The sequence below is a fragment of the Peromyscus californicus genome, unplaced genomic scaffold (assembly GCF_007827085.1).
Source record: "Peromyscus californicus insignis strain IS unplaced genomic scaffold, ASM782708v3 Scaffold_14__1_contigs__length_90479793_seg_2, whole genome shotgun sequence".
Lineage (NCBI taxonomy): Eukaryota > Metazoa > Chordata > Mammalia > Rodentia > Cricetidae > Peromyscus > Peromyscus californicus.
The window spans coordinates 16364633-16387626 of NW_026294436.1; the positions used below are offsets into that span (position 1 = coordinate 16364633).

General features: G+C 40.4%; 1 protein-coding gene across 2 annotated transcripts in view; it reads left to right on the forward strand.

Moving 5' to 3' along the window:
* Thsd7b (thrombospondin type 1 domain containing 7B) overlaps window positions 1-22994 on the forward strand; it is an 831070-nt gene that overhangs the window by 285219 nt on the left and 522857 nt on the right. For both annotated transcript variants that reach the window (XM_052736826.1, XM_052736827.1), the window contains exon 3: window positions 11760-12570. In XM_052736826.1, coding sequence (XP_052592786.1) covers window positions 11760-12570 — 811 coding nt within the window. The remainder of the gene's footprint in view (window positions 1-11759; window positions 12571-22994) is intronic.

Genomic DNA, 22994 nt, shown 5'->3' on the forward strand with positions numbered 1-22994 from the left:
GTCTGTTTTGTGAGATTGCTTTAAGGAGCTGCATCGATATGACTATTACACAACTTTCAGTATAGTCTCTGGTGTGTTACTCATGGTCATGATAATGAACCTGTGGCCATCACAAGTCCATCTCTCAACATTGTTTAGAAACAATAAACATTAATAACAGGCTATTGTGAATGGATATGATCTGTGCCCTTGGAACAAAAGGATATTGCGTTGTTCTTATTGGGTGAGTTTCCTGATCCATTCTAGTTAGACAAATGGACATTACATATACAATTGTGAATGACAAATGCATTGTTCAGTGTTCTATAAAGGAAAACAATTAATGAGTTTAACCAGTAACTTATAACTGGGCAATCCAACCATAGCCACTCGTATGCTGGAGAAGCGGAAAACCTGGTAGCTAGTTACTCAGTCCATAAGTCTGCATGTCTGCACAGTCCCAGGCTAGTGCTGAAGGCATGGAGAAGTCCCTGGGCACAGCTTATCTTCAGTTCACATTGGAAGGCTGAAGAAGCCAGAAACCAATACCAGTAAAGGATGGCAGAATCAGAACAGTAGCAAGAGAGACTCACAGCAAGAAGCAAAGCCAGCCAAGTAAACAGAACTGCTTTATTATTCCACCTCTTCATATCTGGGAAGGTCTTAATCCCTCAATTAATCCTTCCTGGAGATGCCCTTGCTGTCCCACCTAAAGCCATGCACAGTAGTTGACTCCAGAGCCAATCAAGTTGATAATAATGACCACAAGTATTTGAAACTTGGGTTTGGTATCACTCCAAGTTACTTCCTATGAATATCAGCCAGAAGGACACAGAAAAGAGGCATTTGTCTACAGGTTTTCTCTTTGGTAAACTCTACAGTCTACCAGTATGGAAAGATTGCAGGAGTGACAGTTCTCCTAACTATATTGGGCACTTTTCTGACTCTTACCTTGATAGATTCAATAATCTATAATTCTGACAGCTCATCAAGTGATAGATTAGTACTGGGTATGTCCTGTGAATGGAACCATTGCATTTCTGCTGAGGATTCAAGTCAAAGGAGTTAAGTGATAAACAATGAATTAAATAATTATTAATAGACTCTCAATTCTAAAAATGCTAAATGTTTTTAGTGGAGAATGAAGTATGATCAGATGATAAGGAAGGTTTCCCTAGGAGGTGACTTAAAAGGGTAAGCACAAATGAACCCTGTTGAATCTATAGTGATGTATGCAAGATTTGATTTAAGATAGAGGTAGTTGACCAGGTAGGGGGGAAAGGTTGACAAGATTATGAATTGATACTAAGTGGTCCCAAATCATTAACAATAAGAGAATAGATGGGTCCTGATGAAAGAGGCACCGAGATGTCAGGTTAAGAATGTTTTTGTTTACCCATACGTAACTTACTGAACACAGAGAAGTTGAGCTGGTGCCTACCTAGAGCCTCCATTCCTATCAACCAGTACCCGTAGTACTCCAACCACAAACCCTTCCATGTACAATGGTGATATGTCTGGAAGATACACTGGTGCAATGGTGTCACCAAATGTGTTGGAGTAATCAACCACTAACTGATTGGATTGAAGGCCTACTCCATGAGATGGAATGCATGCCCAACACTGCATGGGTGGTCAAGAACCTGAAACTAGATAGGCCATTGATCCAGGGAAAAACCAAATACTACTGTTCTGTTAAAGGTACATAACAATAGAATGACACCAAGTGACATTCTGCTATACTCCTAGATAAGTGTCTTGGTCAGCCATCATCAGAGAAACTTCATAAATGGGAACAAATACAGAGACTCACAACTGAACAATATGCACAGAGTAAGAGACCTTGCAATACTCAGTCCTAGATGGGATGCCTCCACCATATCCCTCTTCTCAGGACTCAGGGAACTCTGCAAAAGAGGATACAGAAAGATTTAAGAGCCAATATGTGTAGAAGACACCAAAGAAGCAAAACCTTATAAATGAAAACAAGACTAATGCACATATGAACTCAGACTGTGGCAGCATGCACAGCCTGCACAGGTCTAAGCTGATAGAGTTCCAGCATTGAGAGAGAAAGTGGACACAAGCCTCCATTTCTAACCCAGAGGTTTTCTCCAGTTGATAACACCTTAAAGAGGAAAATTAATGTTCTCCAACGTGTCCCACACTTAAGGGCAAGCTTCACACCCAGAAGTAGATGACTAACATAAAACAAACACTATGGTATTTTTGGAGGGGTGTGTGTGTGTGTGTGTGTGTGTGTGTGTGTGTGTGTGTGTGTGTGTGTGTGTTACTATAGGTCTTTTGCTTATATTTTTTTTATATTTCGTGTTTCTGACTTTGTGTTTTTATGGAATTTATGTGTGAATGTATGTGTCTTTGTGTCTGTATGTTTTCTTGTGATTTTTCTTTGGCTTTGTTTCTGTTTGTTCTGTCCTATTTTATTTTTATTTTATTTTAGATGCCTATTAGTTTTCTAATGAGAGAGAAAGAAAGGGTATGGATTTGGATGTGTAGGGAGATGCGGAGTATTCAGGAGGCATTGAGGAAGGAGAGCCGAGATCAGAATATACTGTATGAAAAAATATGTATTTCAATTAAAAAAAGAAATGTATCTTTATTCTGAAAGATCAGGAAGCTGTTAATAGCTTTTAGCATGCAAATGGCATCTAACTAATGGTCCCCACACAGAGCTCTGCACATTTGCAAGATTCAGGAATGTATGGCTGCAGTAGGGAAAGAGAATCCATGTAGTGGTGAGGTGGAATGTAGCAGGAGAGCCTGTGAGTCCAAGGAAGACACCAGTCCTCCTGTCTGTGAAAAGGAGAGTGAGGACAATGGCGAAGCTGGTGATGATGGGTTGAAGAAGTGTGACCAGGTTCCAGGGGCATGGAGGTAAAGCTTTGGAATGACAGATTAGATTCCACCTTTGTAAATATATGATTCTTTAGCATGTTCACTAGACTTTGTGGGGCAAATGGGTGTGCTTAGCTATCTACATAGAAAAATGTAATATGGTTATGTTTTCTTGATACTGATGTCTCTCAAATACTGTTTTCAGATACTGTAGCTTGGAAATAATGTTTCTAAACAAAATGAGGAAGACCTCATATAGTCACAAGATGTTGTTTAAAATGAAAAATAATTATCCTTTTTAAAAATGAGATGGAGCAAAACTTCTGCTCAACAAATGTGTCTAGTTTTGTGTTCCCTTGTACCAGTATGTAGCAGAAACATCTGCTACTAGAAAGAGTCATGCATTCAGAAGCAGATACGCTCCATGTAAGCATGACAGTGGTGGTTTCCATGAAGCTGCTAAGAAAATTATTAGCTTCAGTGTGCTCTTGTACAAAGAGAAGAATTATTTCCTGAGGTGCTTATTGGGAAATGAGATATTCATATGCTACCTCACTCATAACAATGTCTTTGTAGAACAGAGCTGCCTTTCCTTGAGCCTCTAGGAGACAACATGCAACGAAGTCTCCTCTCCCCAACCTAATATCCATTGTTCCTCCACTATATAAATAGACTTTATTCTTATGGTTTTAAGAAGGGACACATCTTAAAAATTCAGCTTCAGTATGTATTCCCGCTTGCTTTTTGCCCTTCCTGAAGTCTAGCCAATGCCTAGCTAGCCAGGACACTGGGGGAGAAAATCCTGTAGGAGCATTGTGTAAAGACCAGATCTCCTCTCTTTGTGGCTCATAGGCTGTTGTCTTTTCGCCTTAACTGATACAAACAGCTGAGTGAATCATTTTCTTCTGCCTCACCAGGAAACCCACAGGGCTTAGCTAAAGCCTTTCCTGTAAGTAAAGTCAGAGTTGAGTGGAGCCATATTTATGGCATGAGAACGCCCCATAAATATCTCTTGACAGGTATCAGAGCCCAGTGAGTTCTAAAGCCTTCCGCTGTGCCAAGCCACTGAGCTGGGACAGAGGGGGCAAGGAGCCCGAGGATGGAGAAGAGGGGCAGGGCTCTTGGCCCCTCATGGTAGCTGCCTTTACAGCCCACCTCTTCTAAATACATTTTGCCTAATGTGCTTTGAAAGGGTTCAATGGTTCAAAATACATCACTGCTAAAAAAAAAAAATAGCTGAACTGTAATTTTTGTGTAGAAGTTTTAGAAGAAGATAGAGATATTTACCTAGAGTATTCTTTCCTTTCTTATCTGGAAAAGCAAAAGCCTATCAAACATGTGTGTGGTACTGGGAAGATAGTAAGTGTGCAAAATCCAGGAGCCTGTTACTCCTATTGCTTTACTTCTATGGATGCCCACTTTCTGCCTGTTGCCTAAGGTTGCCTTCCTGAATTCTAAACCCTGGAATGAACTCTAACCATGTACTCAAGCAGTACCCCAGCCTTTGTTTCCTTGCATAGAAAGGCAGGAAGGTTGCCATTCCTGTAATGATGTTTGAAGGGCCCCGGGAGATGTTCTCTATTCCATGTGGGAGTCTGAAGGGGTGAATGATCTCAGTGGCTCATCACTTGGGCCTTATGAGCTCAGTGTGCTCTCTACCTTGTTTATTCTTTGCCTTTTCTGGCTCTTCCCTGATACAATCACTCATGAGACAATTATTCTTCCTCTGCAGCTGTAGAATTATAGTAGTAGAAGCCAGAGTGATGTGCTGTAAAGATCACTGACCACGTGTATGGAAATGGAGCCATCAGCCCTCTTTCTGCCACAAATGGTTATAGGACCGTGGATACCTCATTGGATTGGTCTATAGTTTCTTTCCTCTTGATAAACATGTGGGCTGTAAGATCTTCCCATCCTTGGGTTCTGGGGAGTCAGTGGAGCTGGTTTTAGTGATCTTAAAAGACCTAACAGGATGTCACAAGGTATAGTCTCTCTTTTAGACTTTAGAATTTTTAGAAACTAGGACTCAAACTGGAAATACCAGTAAACATGTTTTAGAAGGTGATTTTATGTCTGTGTGGCAGTTGCCTCTGTTCATAGCAATGAACAGATATATTTCTATCTACTTTTGCTCTCCTGCTACTTTTAATGGATGCTGTATCCACTGGCAACTGATAATTTGTAATAAAAAGTGATAAATAACAGAGGTGCTTTGCTTTTAAGTCAGTGGGCATCTGTCCATAGATATGAAGTGGGCTTATAATGTGCTATTAGTGTCAAACCAAACATAGTCACAGAGAAAGAGCAGGGGGTGTCAGTGACGTTTGTGCTCAGTCCAGTGAGGTATAAACTGCCTATCTAGACATCTCTCATGAATTCATGAGCTTCAGAAGACCTTATCACAGCCATGAAAATGAAATTGTGTTTGCTAACTCCTAATTTTTGCTGCTATGTTATTCCGGTTGTTGGGGGGGTATTGAAATATTTGACCATGCATATCATCTATGACATAATTGTGCTTTTGAAAGATGATTTTAATGTGAATACAGGATTTTATTGGTTGTAAAATGAGCAAATGTGTGGGGTGTGTGTGTATGCAGGGGATGCCCGTGCCATGATATAGTATGAAGGTCACAGGCCAACTTGCAGGAATCCTTTATCTCCTTGCACTATGTTAGTCCCGGGGATAGAAATCAGAGCTCAGCTTGTCACTCAGGGATAGTGCCAGGCTGCTTGACCCACGTAGTCATCTTACCACCTTTGAGAGCTTTGGGAGTACTGGGGGCTTCTGTGTATTCTCCAGTGTGGATAGATTCAGACACTCAGTCTTAGTGTTTCCATGTGCAGCCGCCTCCATGACACCTTGTTAGCTAGGCTTCTACTCCAATGAGATTGAGAAACAGTGTCAGATTAACACTGTGTGTAAATAAAGACTTAGGGGCACAAGACCCTGCTCATGAACAAATCACCATTGCATTTAGTGCCAGATTTTGTAAGTGACATTTTATGCCTTGTTAATTTTTACATTTCCAGATTCTAATATACGCCTGACAAGTAGTATGTACTGAATACTTGCTATAAGAGAATGAATAGACCCTTCCTCCTTCTTAGGTCTTATGAGTATTAGGGCTTTCTAAGACAAGAATCCACTCTCGAGGAGACATCTCCCTTTGGCTCTTCTGTTACTGACATCAAGCCTTTTTGAGAAGCGATAGTTCTTACACATATTTTCAGCTACTTCTTGGCAATGAAGCCCCTTACAAGTAAGTCAGTGTTGTTTTCCGTCAGATTTTATGATGTTGAGGTTTATGTCAGAGTGCTCGGTCGAGTAATTATCCACAAATAATCTGCTTAAGATGCTGAACTCTCCATCATCATTCATGTCACTCCTCTACCCTGCTGCCCAAGTTAAAAATAAAACAATGTCAGGATAATAAAAGCTGTGGCTAGGAAAAATGAATAATAAAACAAACATCTCTTCCGATTGCATGAATGGTATTAAATCAAGGCTGCGGCTTCACTCAGCGCCGAGTGTCCTGCAAAGCTGTTGAGATCCTGTTTATTTTTCTCTGACCTCGAGAGTCCCATTTTTTTTCCTTGAGTATGGCAGGGGTTTTAGCAGATGCCACACCTAAAATTGGACCTTCAGCAATCTGTCTCAAACAGGGTGATTTGGAGTGGGTTCTTCATTCATCTAAACTAATCCAGTTAAGAGTAACTTAATTAAGGGAATAGAATCTGCCAGCCCTTTTCTGTCTGCAGAGGAATATTGTATTACAGCATTGACATGTCTGCACAGGGAGCCAAAACATGGGCCGAACATCCTGGAAATCACAGAGTCAAGAATTTAAAAATGACCTAAAAGTTCCTCTTACCCTTCCAGGTCCAAAGAGCTTTCCTGGAACCAGGCTTTCCTTTTGTTTATTAAAACTGATTCAATTTAAAATACCCAACAGTTGGTCCACGTGTAGAGAATAAGCAAAGTGGAATGCTCAGCTAAAAATAGGACATCTCTTTCACACTCCCATCAAGGCCCAAGTGACGTTGTAGAAGAGGACACAGACGATTGTAAGAGCCAGAGGTCAGGAAGGACCAGAGTGAAAGAACGTTTCCTGGACACGACAGGCTTGCTGCACTCATGAACTCAGCACAGCTTTGGTTGCCTCCACAGGGCAAGCCAGTCAACATTCTAGTGTGGGGGAGGTGCTCAGGAGCTCCACCCCTAGGGGAGGGGCCATTGGTACCTGATGGCTGTCTGGAGTAGAAGAGCTACTTATTTTTCTCATCAGGGGATGGCCACATCCTATGAACATAGAGGGAGCACTAATTGGACTCAGTGGGTGGGGAGGAAAATGCCATGAGCATGACTTGGAGGAGTTGGGGTTAATAAGATCAAAATAAATTGTTTGAGATTCTCAAAGGAGAGATAGATAGATAGATAGATAGATAGATAGATAGATAGATAGATAGATAGATAGATAGATAGATTGACTTTAATGCCTAGCAGGTACCTGTTTGTACCTCATAGAAAAGACAATAAGTGCCAAGCACAGCTCCACCTTATTTAAGTTGGCCTAGGTAAATACACACAAACCAACACCTCCACACTTGTGTCAGTGAAATAGCTTTCTCTAGAGTGATACATGGCAAAGGAGTTGTTTAGAGACATCCTAAACTCTGTGTGGCTTCTTGCCTGTTTTCCATTTAAAACATGTGCAGCTTCTGAACTGATATTAAAAAGTAAAACAGAGCCGGGCGGTGGTGGCGCACGCCTTTAATCCCAGCACTCGGGAGGCAGAGCCAGGCGGATCTCTGTGAGTTCGAGGCCAGCCTGGGCTACCAAGTGAGTTCCAGGAGAGGCGCAAAGCTACACAGAGAAACCCTGTCTTGAAAAACCAAAAAAAAAAAAAAAAGTAAAACAGGTTTCTTCACGTTATTTATTTAGATATATAATCTGAATATAATTATGAATTTTGCAAATGTTTTTTTTTTCTGCTCATTTTTTAAGCTTGTCTTTTGTATATGAACTTGGGCAAGGCTTATAACATATGCCAAACTTTAGGCACATTTCATATAAGTGCACGTGTTTTGAGGGTGTTTTTTTCCCTCTAAAATGGCAAAATCCCTCAGGTCTGTGATTTTAATTCATGTGTACTAAAAGTTCATTGCTGACTAAAACTGAATAAATCATTGGGTACATTTTTTTTCTTCATGCTGGAGAAATGCAAATCACTGCAGGTCACCTGCCCGGAGCACTTGTCTCACATGTCCTGTCTACAATTTGTTTTTCATTTGTCCTGAGCATACAGGATTCACGTTGCACTGGCTCCTTATTTATTTGTTTTGTCTGCTTGAGCATTTGCTTGAGGCTTTCTACGCAAACCGTCCAGTGTTTACAGACACACATCCTTCATGGTCTTGGAGGCAGTGTGTGCACGCCCACTCCTGTTCTTACTGCTGCTTGTCCCATCCACAGGATGAGCAAACCAGCAGCCTTCACTGTGACATGAATTAGGTCTGTGACTGTAGCAATTTAAGCTTTTTAATAGTTGTTACATTTTGTCTTCCATTGATCTGGGAAAACGGTGCTATTTGGTAACATTTCATGTAGATGAAGGATCTAAAAGCTCAACCAAAAATGGCCTTAAATAAGGTTTAAGATATTAATAGTTTCAACTAAAAAATATGAGCTGCTTTAGTTTTGTGAAGTAACCAAAGGACTTTTAATAAGAAAACAATATTGTAATGATAACAAATATCTTAGACAAACGTTTTTAAAAAGTACAGTATCTGGTTGATAGTATGTTTTCACTGAATGAAATTTCATGTTAACTTCTTCAAGATTGAGTAGTAACAAATTGACTTTCTTTTCTCTCTTTAATTCACACCCAAAATCTTGAGTGGAGAGTTGTGTGCATGTAATACCCAAACAAATAGAGATATCCTGACAGCCATTATTTTAAAGCCCAAGATACCTTACAAAATGTTTCCTTTTATTATAGTCAATTATTTTACTATCACCCATGACTCATTTTATACTTATAGTTCACCACCATCATATGCTTTTGAAATATCTCTTTATTGAGTAGATCTTTTTAGAGAAACTAATGGATTATCCAACACAGTGGACAGTGGGTAGGATACTTAAAATGAAACAACCCCACAGCATCGAGGCTCCAGGGAATGGTCAGCTAGCGAGTGTCTCCATTTGCATCGTACAGCTTTGCATTTTCCATTTGCATTGTATAGCTTTGCATGTTGCTTATGAACACAGGACTAAAGACAGTTCATCAAGTCAGCTAGTGCTGAGCGCACCACTTTGCAAGTGTAATCGCTTTATCGTGCTCAGTTGATGTTGGGACGGAATGCTGGAAGTGAGCAGGCAAACTCAAAGGTATATTGCTGAGTAGAAGCTGACTTACTGCAATAACATTTGCCCTTTCATTTCAATGAAATGAACCCCACCCCCTGTTGTGTTAATCTCTTTTATAAACGAAAGAAGAATTGTCACCATAGCTTGACAATGCAGTGTGGCCATGGTTGCAAGATTTATGTGGCCAGAGTATGTATGGAGCTGAACTACCAAGAATATTAGAGTGAGATACTGTTTTCCTGCTAAAATGCCAAACCCTGCCAAATGCAGGCAACCCAAATGCAGACAGATAACCTGCTTCTCTGGGGCTGCAGGTGATGTCACTCCCCTAATGCCTGTGACTATCCCTAAACATGTAATTGATTGACATGTAAAGTTCACTTCCTGAAGTGATAAAGCTGCATTTGGGGTGGCCTGGGAGACTGGCTTCTTTGTCAGCTGGTGTTACTCGGCTTCCTGGGTTGCAGAATGCCTCAGTGACCTCCAGAGTCTTGGTAGTGGATATAAGTTATGTAGTTGACTTTACTAAACATCCTCAGGTTCAAGTTAGTAAGGGAAGTAAAAGAGGGGATATTACTTTTTCCATTGATATAACATATGATTATTTTCTGTCCTTGTGAAACATGTATGATCAAAGACAGGAGATGGCTCCGTGGGTGAAGCGTTTGTCCCGCATGCACAAAAACCTGAGTTCCATCCCTATAACCATGCAAAAAGGCTAGCCATGGTGGCACATGTGTATTGTCACAGCTCTGGGGAGGAAGAGACATGCAGACCCCTGTAAATCTCACAGGATAGGCTACTTGGTGAGCTCTAGGCTAGGGAGGAGAGACCTTGTCTCACACAAAAAAAAATTTTTTAAAGGAAAATATGGCAGTGCTCTGAGGATGTCCCCCTGGCTTTCATATAATGCTCCACCTCTCTGAGAGAAGCTTGCTGACTAACCCCAGAGAAGAGGTTAACAGACAAGGTTAAAAAATAAATGACCTCAATGGATATCTCCCTTTTTACCCAGGAGCTCATTAAAGGATCCGCTGTTACAAGCTCATGTTGGAAGGTTGGCCTGGAGTTTGTACCTATCAGAAATCAAAACCAGTTAGACACTGTGGTTTGTGCAGCATTTTTGAATACTTGGGGGGCAGAGGCAGAGGATAGAGAATTGCTTGATCCCTGCAGCTCAAGGCTAACGTAGGTCACACAGAAAGACCAAGTGTCTTTAAACTGAAAAATAGTATTCTAAATACTAAAAGTGAGGAAGGACTGAATGCAGATAATTTACACTGTAGTCATGAATGAGATTACAAAGCTAATTCTAATTTTAACTCTGTCTTAGATGTGTGTGTGTGTGTGTGTGTGTGTGTGTGTGTGTGTGTGTGTGTGTGTGTAGTGGATAAGTGCATAAAGTATATTCAACAGGAAATGTGTAAGATCCTATATGAAACTTCATGGCTTCCGAATGGGCTATTCTACCTGTACAGAAGTTCACTGAGATGTATAGACTGTGTGTGTGATTAATTTCACTGTGTGTATGTGCGTGTGTTTATATAAATCTTTAATTTAAAAAAGGCCAAGTGTTAAACAAACAAATGAAAACCCATCTCACTTCCAGGGACAGATTTTCCATAGTCAAAGCAGACATCATTTACTGCCTCACTGTTATTCTTGTGGTAGACTTATTTTTCTTTCTGCAGTTCACCACAGGAAAAACCAACCTAAACTGAGGACAATTACTTGGAAAATAAAAATATATTAGGATGTTTCAAGTTTTTTTTAAAATGTGTTTCTATTTTGAGCTGTGTAATGTGTGCACTGAAGAATTAGAAACATGAAAACTCTTGTTATTAAAATCTTGGCTTTAGGGCTTTTCTTTTAAAAATATTTTTGTCCTTATTATTTTTATGAATAGGGGTGTTTTGTCTGCTTGTAGGTCTATGATCATGAGCTTGCCAGGTGCCTGAGGCCAGAAGAAGGCTTTGGATTTCCTGGAAGTGGAATTACAGATGCTTGTGATCTGTTTTGTGGGTGCTAGGAATTAAATCTGGGTCCTCTGGAAGAGCAGCCAGTGCTCTTAACATGTGAGCCATCTCTCCAGCCTCTAAGCTTTTTTGATGAAAAAATTACCTACCTAGAATGTATTAATACTAGGTTAGTAGAAGGAATTAATATTGAGTTATATATACAGGCTTTGGAACATAACAATCATAATTGTCGGATCGTTAGTTACATGCTGTTTCCTTGGTATCACATTGCACCGTAGTTCCTCAGAACACCTCCACAGGTCAGTACTTCCATTAGCTTCCACCTTACAGGGCTACGGAAACAAACATCACAGTATTCAAGTAATTTTTACTAGTTTGTATTTTTAATCAGAGACAGAAGGCAATTTCCACAATCGTAAACTGAGACAGCCCACCAACTTCAACAGTAAATATTACCTCCATTTCACACCAAACTTATGATTTTTGTAGTGGGTGCGTTGTGAAATATGTAGACATACTTCTCTTTCCACCAGAGTTGAAGAATGATGGAGAGCCTTGTTTTCCTATCTCAGGTCCCTGGGGAAGGTGTGCAGGTGACTGCGGACCAGGCGGAGCCCAGAGTCGAGCTGTGTGGTGTTTTCACATAGAAGGGTGGACCAGTCCCATGTCGAACTGTGATGAGAGCAGCCGACCTCCAAAGGAAAGGAGCTGTTTCCGAGTGTGTGACTGGCACAGTGACCTGTTCCAGTGGGAGGTTTCCGACTGGCACCGCTGCCTGCTGGCTCCTGGGGCCCAAGGCGAGCCCCGGCCTCGGGCTGCCGAGTGTGTGACCGCGCAGCACGGTCTGCAGCATCGGACAGTGCGCTGTCTGCAGAAGCTCAACAGAACCATGGTGGCCAGTGAGATCTGCGAACACTTTGCCCCCCAGCCCCCCACAGAGCAAGCCTGCCTCATCCCTTGCCCCAGGGACTGTGTGGTATCCGAGTTCTCCCCGTGGTCCACCTGCCGTGAAGGGTGTGGGAAGAAGCTGCAGCATAGAACACGCGTGGCCATTGCGCCCCCGCTGTATGGAGGTCTGCAGTGCCCGAATCTGACCGAATCCAGAGCCTGTGAGGCTCCGGGTTCCTGTCCTCTGGGGAAAGAGGAATATTCCTTCAGCCTTAAGGTGGGACCGTGGAGCAAATGTAGACTCCCTCACCTTAAGGAAGTCGACCTCAGCGGAAGAAATGTCCAGGATTTTAGCTCCGATTCAAATGAGCAAGTCACCCTAACACATCAGAGTTACAAAGCACACCACCACTCCCAGCCTGGAGGTGTAGAGATAGGTTTTCAAACCAGGCAGGTGTGGTGCACCAGAAGTGATGGAAGAAACGCCCTGTTAAGGTAGGATGTCCTCCCTGCTTGTCTTTCGTAGACCTAGACTATCTTAATAAGCATAGCCGTAAGGGTTCTTTGTGTTCTCTATCAAGAAAAAATAGTAATCAAGTTTGTAATTTGGGATTTTAAAGACTTACGGTCCACTTAAGAAATTTGCTATTTTTTATTAGGAATGTCAGACATTTCACAGTGTAAGCAGCCAGTGTTTTAAACTCTTTTACTGCATTTCTCTGTGTCTGTCTGTCTCTGAGTCTATGTGTCTTTGTATTTCTTTGTCTCGCCCGGCCCCCTCCCTGCCCCATGGATGTATATGTGCGGGTGTGCGTGCATGTGTGTGTGTGTGTGTGTGTGTGTGTGTGTGTGTGTGTGTGTGTGTGTGTTGTGCACACACATTTGAAGAGGGCACAGCACAATCCCCAGCAGGAAGAGTCAGTTCTTTCCTTCCACCATGAGGGCCCTGGGGATCTAACTCAGGTTGTCAGGCCTGGCAGGAAGCATCCTTATCCACTGAGCCATCTCAGCTATCCCACAACATTTTAAATTCTCTGTGATTGCTAAGTCCATCACACAAAGGTTAAGTCTTTAATTTCTACATTTCATCCCAATATGGACTAATATAAACAGAGGGCTTAAGTGAATATCATAATAGAACTAAATGGCCTTTATGCTGAGAACTCAGCTTTGCTCCCAGATCCAGGATATGAACATGGCCTTGTTCCCGCCCTTTGCGATGCATCTGTGGTGTTTCGAGTTCATTTCTGTTCTCATTTCTTTACTACGTTTTCTACCACTAGAGAAATTCTTGGACATCTGAGTTGAATGTGTTTTTATATTAGTAACAGCATGAAAAGTTCACCCAAGACTGCTTTATTTTTTAGTATTGTTTCATCAAAAATGAAAATTTGCATGAGTAATAATTAACATTACTTTCTGTATAGGGAATAAACTCTTAAAAGCAACAATTCAGATATCAAAATTGTTTAGATGTGTTCTTTTAAATAAATTCACAGAACCATGCTGAAAATGTGTTTAGTTTTCCTCCATGCTATTTAAATGGAAATGTTAGTAAATTTTGACAACCCTCAAACACACACAATTAAGGTACCTTTCAGTAATATTTAAATCACCAAATAGTACAATGCTATTGTCGGGATGTAATCATTTTCATCAGTGGCTCTGTCTTGAGATCACAAAAGAGGGCCTCCCCTGTTTATAATGTAATGATGGTGTTTTCTTCATGGTACTTAGGATGAGTGTATTTTGTCTTTGATTCTTGGTTCTGATTTGTGCCATAAACAATAGGGAGGACATTGGAGACTAATTTCTGCCACTTTACTCCTATCTCTGAAAAGCCCAAAGGATTAAGTAGATGATCAGGATGATTTATTTGAACACATATGTGGGAGTCTATAAAAACATTGTCTCTTTAATATTTCATACTTATTTCTTTAATGAACAATGCAGACAGATTTCCCATTTTATTAATAATCTGTTTGTTTTTACTGGATTCCTCTTTTGTTAAAAAGTAGACTTTTTTTTTCTTATTGAAAATATATTTTAATACAATATATTCTGAGTATGGTTCCTCTTCCCCCAAACCCTCCCAGTTCTTCCCCACCTCCCCTCCCAACCAGATCTATACCCTTTCTGTCTCTCCTTAGAAAACAAACATATAAGGGTAATAATAAGACAAAACAAAACCAACAAAGGAGTCAGAATAGGATAAAACACACAGAAGAAAAAGAGAAAAAAGCACTAGAAATGCACATAGACACAGAGACACATGTTTGCACACACAGGAATCCCTTAAAAATACAACATAGGAAGCCATAATATATGTGCAAAGGATCTGTAAGGTTTAAGGGGAGAGGGTCGGGGGGCTGACATAGCATTATGAAACAAGGATCCTCCAAAGATGCCCTGGAGTTCCTTTTGTGTTGGCCATCTATTTCTGGGCATGGGCCGACACTTAGGAGTGGTTTGTTTCTTCAGAAAGACTTCCTTGGAGAAAACTCATTTTCCATGCACAAATGTTTATTAATTGGAGCTAGCTTCTGGGTTAGGGATGGAAGGCATGTGTCCACATCTCCTCTTTCTAGGTCCCCATCAGGTGCTCCCCAGGCAGGACCTGTGCATGCTGCCACAGTCTGTGAGTTCATGTGTGTGTTGGCTGTGCTCTGTTGAGAAGGCCTTGTTTCCTTGGTGTCCTCCATCTCATCTGGTATTAGATTGGCTTTAGTTTACAGCAGGAGGCTTTAGTTTAGAGTCGCAACACAGAGCTCCCAGATGCCCCTTCTCATTCCCAAACAGTTCTGTCCCTGTTTAACAATTTGCATTAGGGTGACACTCCTGCCCAGGCTACGTAGTACACTGAATATTTTTGTTTCCATGGTCAATCCATATGTTGAAAATCTAACCTGGAATGAAGTGAGGATGAGGGTGGTGGTCATTTGAGACAGCAAAATAGAACCCACACAAATGGATGTATGGTTTTATTAGACTTTTGGTTTTTGTTATTTTTGTCATGACAGTTTCAGTGTTTCATCTCATAGAGAGATTAGTACCAGAACTTGATTGGTACCCTGCTCTGTGACTTGAGCCTGAGCTGTTACTAACAACATTCTGTTTCTTAAAAGCCATGTAGTTCATGATACTTCTGTTACAGTATGGTGAACCTTACTAAGGGTGCAGTTATAAAGAGATACTGTAGTTTAGGATCTTCAACAGAAGTTGGTTTATTTCCATGGTTAGAGGTTGGAAAGCCCTTAATCATGAAGTGGCTCTATTTGATTCCTCGTGAGGGCTCTCTTCCCAGCCATCAGTCCAGCTTTTACACATACCCTTATTTGATTCCTCATGAGGGCTCTCTTCCCAGCCATCAGTCCAGCTTTTACACATGCCCTTATGGAGAGAGAGAGAAAGAGAGAGAGAGAGAGAGAGAGAGAGAGAGAGAGAGAGAGAGAGAGAGAGAGAGAGAGAGAGAGGCTGTATGTTCAAGCTCCTTTGTATGAGTGTTAAGTCTTACCCAAGTGTCTCCTTCATGCCCTAGTCAATTCTCAAAGTCCTCAACTCCAAAAAGAAGTTTAAGTCTAAATTTAGGAAATAAAATTTAGTCCACAACATGCACTTGGTGATACTTGTTGAACCAAGGCCAATATTAATGCATTTAGAGCTGGGGCCTTGCCTCTGTCTTCTCTCTTCCTATAGGCCATGAGTTGGACAAGTAGAGAGTAACATGTCCCTTCATTGCATATCTTCCAGAATTGACTCTCACTCTCTCCCCACCAAGTCCAGGCAACCACTGTTCATTTCACTATTTCCAAACTTTATAAAGTTTTCAGAATGCCACAGAGATGAAATGATATACCATGTACCTTTTCTGATTTCTTTTCATTTACATTCATCCATGGTTTAGCCCAATGGTTTTTGTTGCTGTTTCTGGTATGTGAGTGGTATGTGTACATGCCTCTACCTACACAGAGGCCTGAGGAGGGTGTTGACTGTCATTCTCTTGCTACAGTGTTTCTCACTGAATTTGGAGCAAGCTTGGCAGCCAGTAAGCCCCAGAAATCCCAATACCTACACCCCTAACAACACTGAAATCACATGTATGTGCATAGGCACATCAGGCTTTTAATGTGAGTGCTGGGGCTTTAATTCATGTTGTTCTAAACACTGAGACATCCTCTCAACTCAATGTCCACTTCCTTTTCATAACTGGCTAATGTACTATTGTATGGTATCACAGTTCCTTTCTCCATTTCCCAAGGATCATTTTGGTTGCTTCCAGGTCTGGGCTATTATAAATACAGTTACAGTAAAAAGAAATTGTACAGATATGTTTGTGTACACTGTATAAATTCTTTTGTAGAGATTCCTAGGAGTACAGTCACTATGGAAAGAGTGTGCTTGACTTTGGTAAGGAGCCATTAAGTGTGTGATCAGAAGAAGTGGCTCAGTGATTAAGAGAATGCATTCTTGCAGAGGACCTGCAGAGGACATTTGCCAGCAGCCACACTGGGCATCTCCCAACCTTCAGTCACTGCAGTTCTGGTGCATTCAAAGCTCTTTTCTGACATCTTAGTGCATATCCATGTGTATGGCATATAACCCACAGATAGATACATGCAATTAAAATAAAAGAAAATAAAATATTAAATTAAAATATTAAAAGTAGAAGTATCAACTGTAGTTTTTTTTTAACTCTTTACTCTTTGGAGGATCTGTCACTCAGGTCCCAAATAATCACACAGAAGCTTAATCTTTCTTATGAATGCCCAGCCTTAGCTTGGCTTATTTCTAGTCAACTTTTCTTAACTTAAATTATCCCATCTACCTTATGCCTCTGGGCTTTTATCTTTTTTCTATTTCTGTATCCCTTTCCTTACTTCTTACTCCATGGCTTGCTGTGTAACTGGACTCCTAATGTCCTCCTCCTCTTTCTTAATTTTTCCCCCACTCCTTGATCTTTTTCTCCTTCTCTATATTTTCTCTGCCTGGCAGCCATGCCTATCCTTTCTCCTACTTCACTATTGGCTATTCAGCTCTTTATTAGACCAATGAGGTGTTTTAGGCAGGCAAAATAACATAGCTTCACAGAGTTAAACAAATGCAACATAAAAGAATGAACACATCTTTGCAACATTAGACAAATGTTCCACAGCGTAAACAGATGTAACACATCTTCAACTAATATTCCACATCAGCCAACTCTCCTCCAAAGTGTTTAAACCACTTACATTCCTACAATCGATGAAAAGAAATCCCTATGTCTTTGCATGCCAGCATTTGTTGCTGCCAATGTCTATGAATGAACTAATGTAATAGGTGAGAGCTATTTGTGCTTAGGAGTTTCCTTTGTTCTCAGTGTTTACCCTGTATGGTCTTTCCTGAGTTTCCTGGAGCTCTGACTTGCTATCTGCTGTTAATTTTTAGGTAACATTTATGAAAGGGTTCCCAGGCGCTGAGTCTTCCAGGAGCTTTTCCACACTGAGCCTTGATCCACCTTTGTTAGGTTTTTCCTGTCCTGTCCTGCCTGTAGGGCTGGTTTCTGCTCCTGCTTTTCTTTCAATAGGCTGTATTTGTTTTCCTCTGCTTCTCGCCTCTGCAATTTTAGGGTTCGTCAATTGCCTTTGGACATTAGTTCTCTGATGGATCTAAGGGTTGTTTGTCTGTCTATGTAGCATCTATGCCCAAGACCCTTGCTTGCCTGGATGGGCACCAGAGGTCCCTGTGATCTATTTAACACTTCAGGCAGCATATTAAACCAGAATCCCTCCATATTATGCTATGAAATCGTATCTCATGAACATTCATCAAGGGTTATGAAATGCCTCATATCCTGCCATGGAATGATCAAGCTGGTAGGAAATACAGTGTTAGTGAGGGCATTTCTGTGTCTCCACCTTCTACAGCCAAGACAGACGTGTGCTCTTGCCAGCCATTTGAGCTTGTGGTTGACAGAGCTGTCTCATTTCTAGATGACTCGGGCGCTCTGCTGGCTGGCATTGCCTCACAGGAATGATGAAAAGGTTGAAATACATCTCCCCAGAGAAATCTCTCTCTTTCCTTATTTCTTCCTTCCTTCCCTTTTAGTTTTATATAAGCAGGCCTTAATTATATCTAATGGGTTTCATAAAGCCATTTTCACACATGTGTATAATAAATTTTGATCATATGCACCCTCCATCACTGTCACTGTTCCCCTTCAATTCCTGCAGATTCCTGTCCTCTCTCTAAAACTTCCATTCAGCTTTCATGTCTGGCTTTTCTTTGTGTTGGTGACTCAATGAGTTTAATTGGTGTTACTTACAAGAACATGGGTGATGGGTTATTTATGGGAGCCTGGACTACTGACCCCTGACTACACCACTGAAGACAATTTCTCTTCTTGCCACAGCAACCATTCATTAACTGCCTATAGATGCTTAGGGAGGGTTGGGCCAGTGAGGACACCCCCCCCCCAATGATCTTGTCCAGGTAATCCCAGCTGGGGAGGAGAGTCAAAAAGGCCATGATTATGTCATGCTATTGTAATTTCGGTGTTTAGGAAAAACATCACTGTCTTTGTGCTTCTTGATGAACCTTTTAGTTTGTCCTAATCGGCGTGCTTTGAACGTAAAAACTGTTTTCTTTCTGTCAGGTGTCTGCCTTCAGGCCTGCTGCCCTTTGCTGGTCTCTGGGAGGCTGTAGGAACAGTGGTGCTGCATTTCATCTGTTTTGACTATGGCATCTGCTCACTCTTGTACCTATGACATAGGGAAAAAACTGTCTCCGCTTCCATAATGCAACTGCTGTAGGGTGTTGCTGAAAGTCACTTTCTCAGTCTAGGAAACAGCTTTAATGAATGCCCTTTGCCGGCCATCTCATCGACCACTATGTCCTTCAATAAACACCCCCAGCGATTTTCCTTTCACATTTAATATTTGCAGTGCTGAGCAGGGCATGGTTCTCTGTGCTGTCCTCTTCACCTCTTACATTTAAATTGTTTTTAATGATCTATGTATTTTGTTTCATGTGTTTGAGTGTTTTTCCTGCATGTGTGTAAGTGTGTCATGTGTCTGCAGTCCTCACAGAGGCCTGCAGAAGAGGATATCTGGTACATTGGACTGGAGTCCAACAGATGGTTGAAGCTGCTGTGTGGGTGCGGGGAGCTAAACCTGGGTCCTCTGCACAGGCAGTAAAGGCTCTTAACCACTGAGTCATCACCCCACTCCCATGACCTTTTGGTTTTAATGATCTCATTGTGCCTCCTAGTTTTCTCTTTCACTTTGATAAGACTCTCCTTCCAGTTCCATTATTACCTTTAAAAATACACACATCCTATCAGTCCTTCTTTCTCTGTCCGTGGCTACTGGCTTTTTATACCTTAACTCATGAAATGGAAATGTCTATTCAATTTTTGTCTTTATTTTACTTTGGTTGCCAGAGTAGAAGTACCTCTATGTGAAGAAATAGGATTCTATTAGAACAACAATCCTATTTGTCTTTGTTTTAGTGAGTAAAATTCAGATGAAGTTATTTGACTTGTATTCTGGTCAAGCCCATTTGGTACGGCATCCTGTTAAGACCCATGATCATTTGGACTGTGTTAAATACACTCTCAATTCACAGGTCACTTTAGTTGAGTAAATACAACATGATATCCCCAGAGAGGGACACCTGCACGATGATACATTTTAAGACCATAAAAAGAACCATCACCTCAAGCTCTCAGATATGATGGTTATTTTATTTTATTCTTCTGTGTATGTCACTAAACTGGAGTTGGAAATACATTTCCCCTCCCTGTTCCTCACCAAACATAAACAAATGTCAATTGCATTCACAGATTCTTTTAGCAGTTTGTTCTTAGATACTAATGGAGGTCATATGATTTACCCCTGTGTTAGTGAGAACAGAAATGGAGGATATTTTTTCCCACTACATCTTTACTTTCATATTTTTCCCTTCTCATCCATATTGCTGTAATTTTATTTTTAATGTGTTTGACATTAACATAGTTTTAAAGAGTATTTTGTAGCTGCTGTGAATGTTGGTCTTCTTTCTCCTGGGTAGATATTCTGCACGTAGCAGTTAAAGGTAGCTCACATAGGGAGCAGTTTCTGGGCCAGTTTTTAGTTTCGAAGATGTGTGAGGTGTTGAAATCCCCCACTGTTATTGTCCAGCAATGGTGAGTTCTCACACCTTTTAGCATTTGTTTCATACAGTCAGGAAAACACCAGTGTACTCACATTACAGCTAGTTTCTCTTCTTGACCAGTTGTTCTCTCTTACTCTCCTTTTGCCAGTGGTGTATGTATCTTTTTTTTTTTTTCATTTTTTGGAAACAGCACAGTTGGACCATGATATTTAAGTGTTTTTCTTTCTATACAATATATTTTGATCATTCTTTCCCCTCCCCTATCTCCTCCTAAATTCTCTCCACATCCCTATTCACCCAATTGCATGTCTTTCTGCACCTTGATTTTTAATTTAGTAAGCTACTCTGTGTCTTTTGAATGGTGAGGAGAAGCCATGTGCATTTAAGGTTATCAATGAGAATTTACAAGTTCCTGTGGTTGCTTCTGATTTGTTTGTTTATTATTGCATCTTTTCTTCCTCCCCTATTAGAATTAGGGATTTGCTGACATACTACATTGGACAAGAAGGATTCCTCCTAGCTCATCCTTGGTTTATTCCTCTCACGGACTTAATTCTTTATCTAATGGTTGCTATTGTCTTTCTTCTTTCTCTGTGTATGGCATTCCTTCATGTGTGTTTTCAGGCACTGGCTTGAATGACCTGGGATGATTTCATCTTATAATAGTCTTATTTATTCATAAATTTTAAAAGATAATTTTAAAAAACATAGAAATATTGGTAGACAGTTTACTTTCAGGACTTGAAATGCATCATTCCATTCATTTTGCCAATTGCTAAAGAGAGATTCACTATTATTCTAATATTTCTGTCTTTTTATGTATGTTGGCATTTTTTCCTTTATACATTTTCATATTGCCATTTTTTTCTTTGTAATTTTGACATCTTGACTGTGATATTACATGGAGAGATTATTTTCTGTCCATGTCTATTTGAGGTTCCATATGCCTCTTGTATTTGGATGTCCATTTCTTTCTCTAAGGTTGGGAACTTTCTTGCTGTCATTTCTTTGAAAATGTTTGTGGCTTTAGTCATTGCCTTGGCTCCTTCTCTTTCCCCAAGGAAGCTTTGTAGTGGCTTCTTGGACGTATAGTTGTGGAAATGCTCACTAATGTTTGGCATACAGCTTTCTTTTTATGTCACTGTGCCATCCGTAATGAAACCCTTTCTCTGGCTTTGTGTTTTTTAGTCATAGTGTTTTTATTTTTCCTTTATTGATTGAGATTTATTTCCAGTATTTCTGTTAATCTATACTTTTCAAGTGAGTAACCTCAGGGGCCTGTATTTTTATGATTATTATAATTATGTCTTCTGAAGGATAACTTTCTAGAAATACAGTGAAAAGAAAGATCTATACAAATCTTGTTAGATATTGTCAAATTTTCCTTCACAGAAACACCACTGTCTCAAGATTCTAAATTTAATTACTTGGACCAAGTACTTTTGGCCAAGTAAAATGATAGTCACAGGTGGTAATGATTAGAGTCTTTTATAAGAGAGAGGGGCATTGTCCTGTCACTGGGGGCAGGTGGGAGGGAGGGAGGAAAGGAGAGAGAGAGAGAGAGAGAGAGAGAGAGAGAGAGAGAGAGAGAGAGAGAGCACATATTCTGTCTCCAGGACTGGAATGCAAGGATAATGTAAAGATGAATTTCCTTTCCTTTTTAGAGGAGTTGATGGGAATGGGAAGATTTCAGTTAAGACACAACCATAGTCAATCAAAGCTGCGATTTAAAACAGGCCTTTTCTTTCTGATATAACCTTAGAACCTTGTAAAATCGAGTCTATAACAACAAGAAGAGTTCTTACATGTCTGTTTTCACTAGGCAAAACCAGAAAGGTGAACTCAAAAGAAGCTCTTTAATTTTGGCTCTGCTGTGTGATTATTTTCCTGTTTGAAAAAAAAGACATCACTTCTCTTCTGGGGACTCAGTTTCCTTCTCCATAAATGGAAAAATAGTGGCTAAGCCCTCAGATGGTGGTTCCGTGGCTTTAGTCTCTCCTCAGTTGTATACACTCTCTAATCTGTACCTACATATCATTCTTAGTATTCTGTCTAAGAAATTTGGAGAAGATAAAATCTCTTATATCCTGAGACTTGCACTACATTTTAAATCTCTGCTGAATCATGTTTTCTAGTGACAGGAAATGATCATAATACTAAACACATTCCCGTTTACTATAACATCACACCAAGGATATTCCTTCTGGAGAATTTAATGCCTTGGTATATCCGTGCACTTACATCTGTATCTACAGAGAAATCTCCATTCCCTAGGAACACCAAACAGCATATAAAACAGAATTTCATACTGCTATTTCAGCTTTACAGTGTGATTTTAGGTTTATTGCCTATTGAAAAAATCAAAATTGTATGTATCATGAAAAGAAATTAAGAGGGATTTTAATACTAGGGTTTGGTTTAATACTAGAGTTTGGCTTTATTGAGCATTTGAGAACAAACAGCTGCATGTCCCATTATTTCTAAACACTAACCTTACTTTGGTAAACATATTTTTTAAAGTGAGAAATACATCAGGTTAATTTGGTAAGAAAGGAGATTGTAGAGATTATTTACAAAGTCTTTTAGAAAAAGTCTCCTGATAGTCCTAAGTGTTTTTCTTGGTAAATTAAAGTCAATTCATGTTTTATAAATCATCTTCTAGACAGTTTTTAGAATGTTCTGTTTACTCAAGCATCTTTGTTTTCAAAATCCTACAGTGTAGTGGGTAGTAATGGTCATTTAGAGCGATGTTCTTAACTACCTGGAAGTCGCATAGACCTTGGCATGTG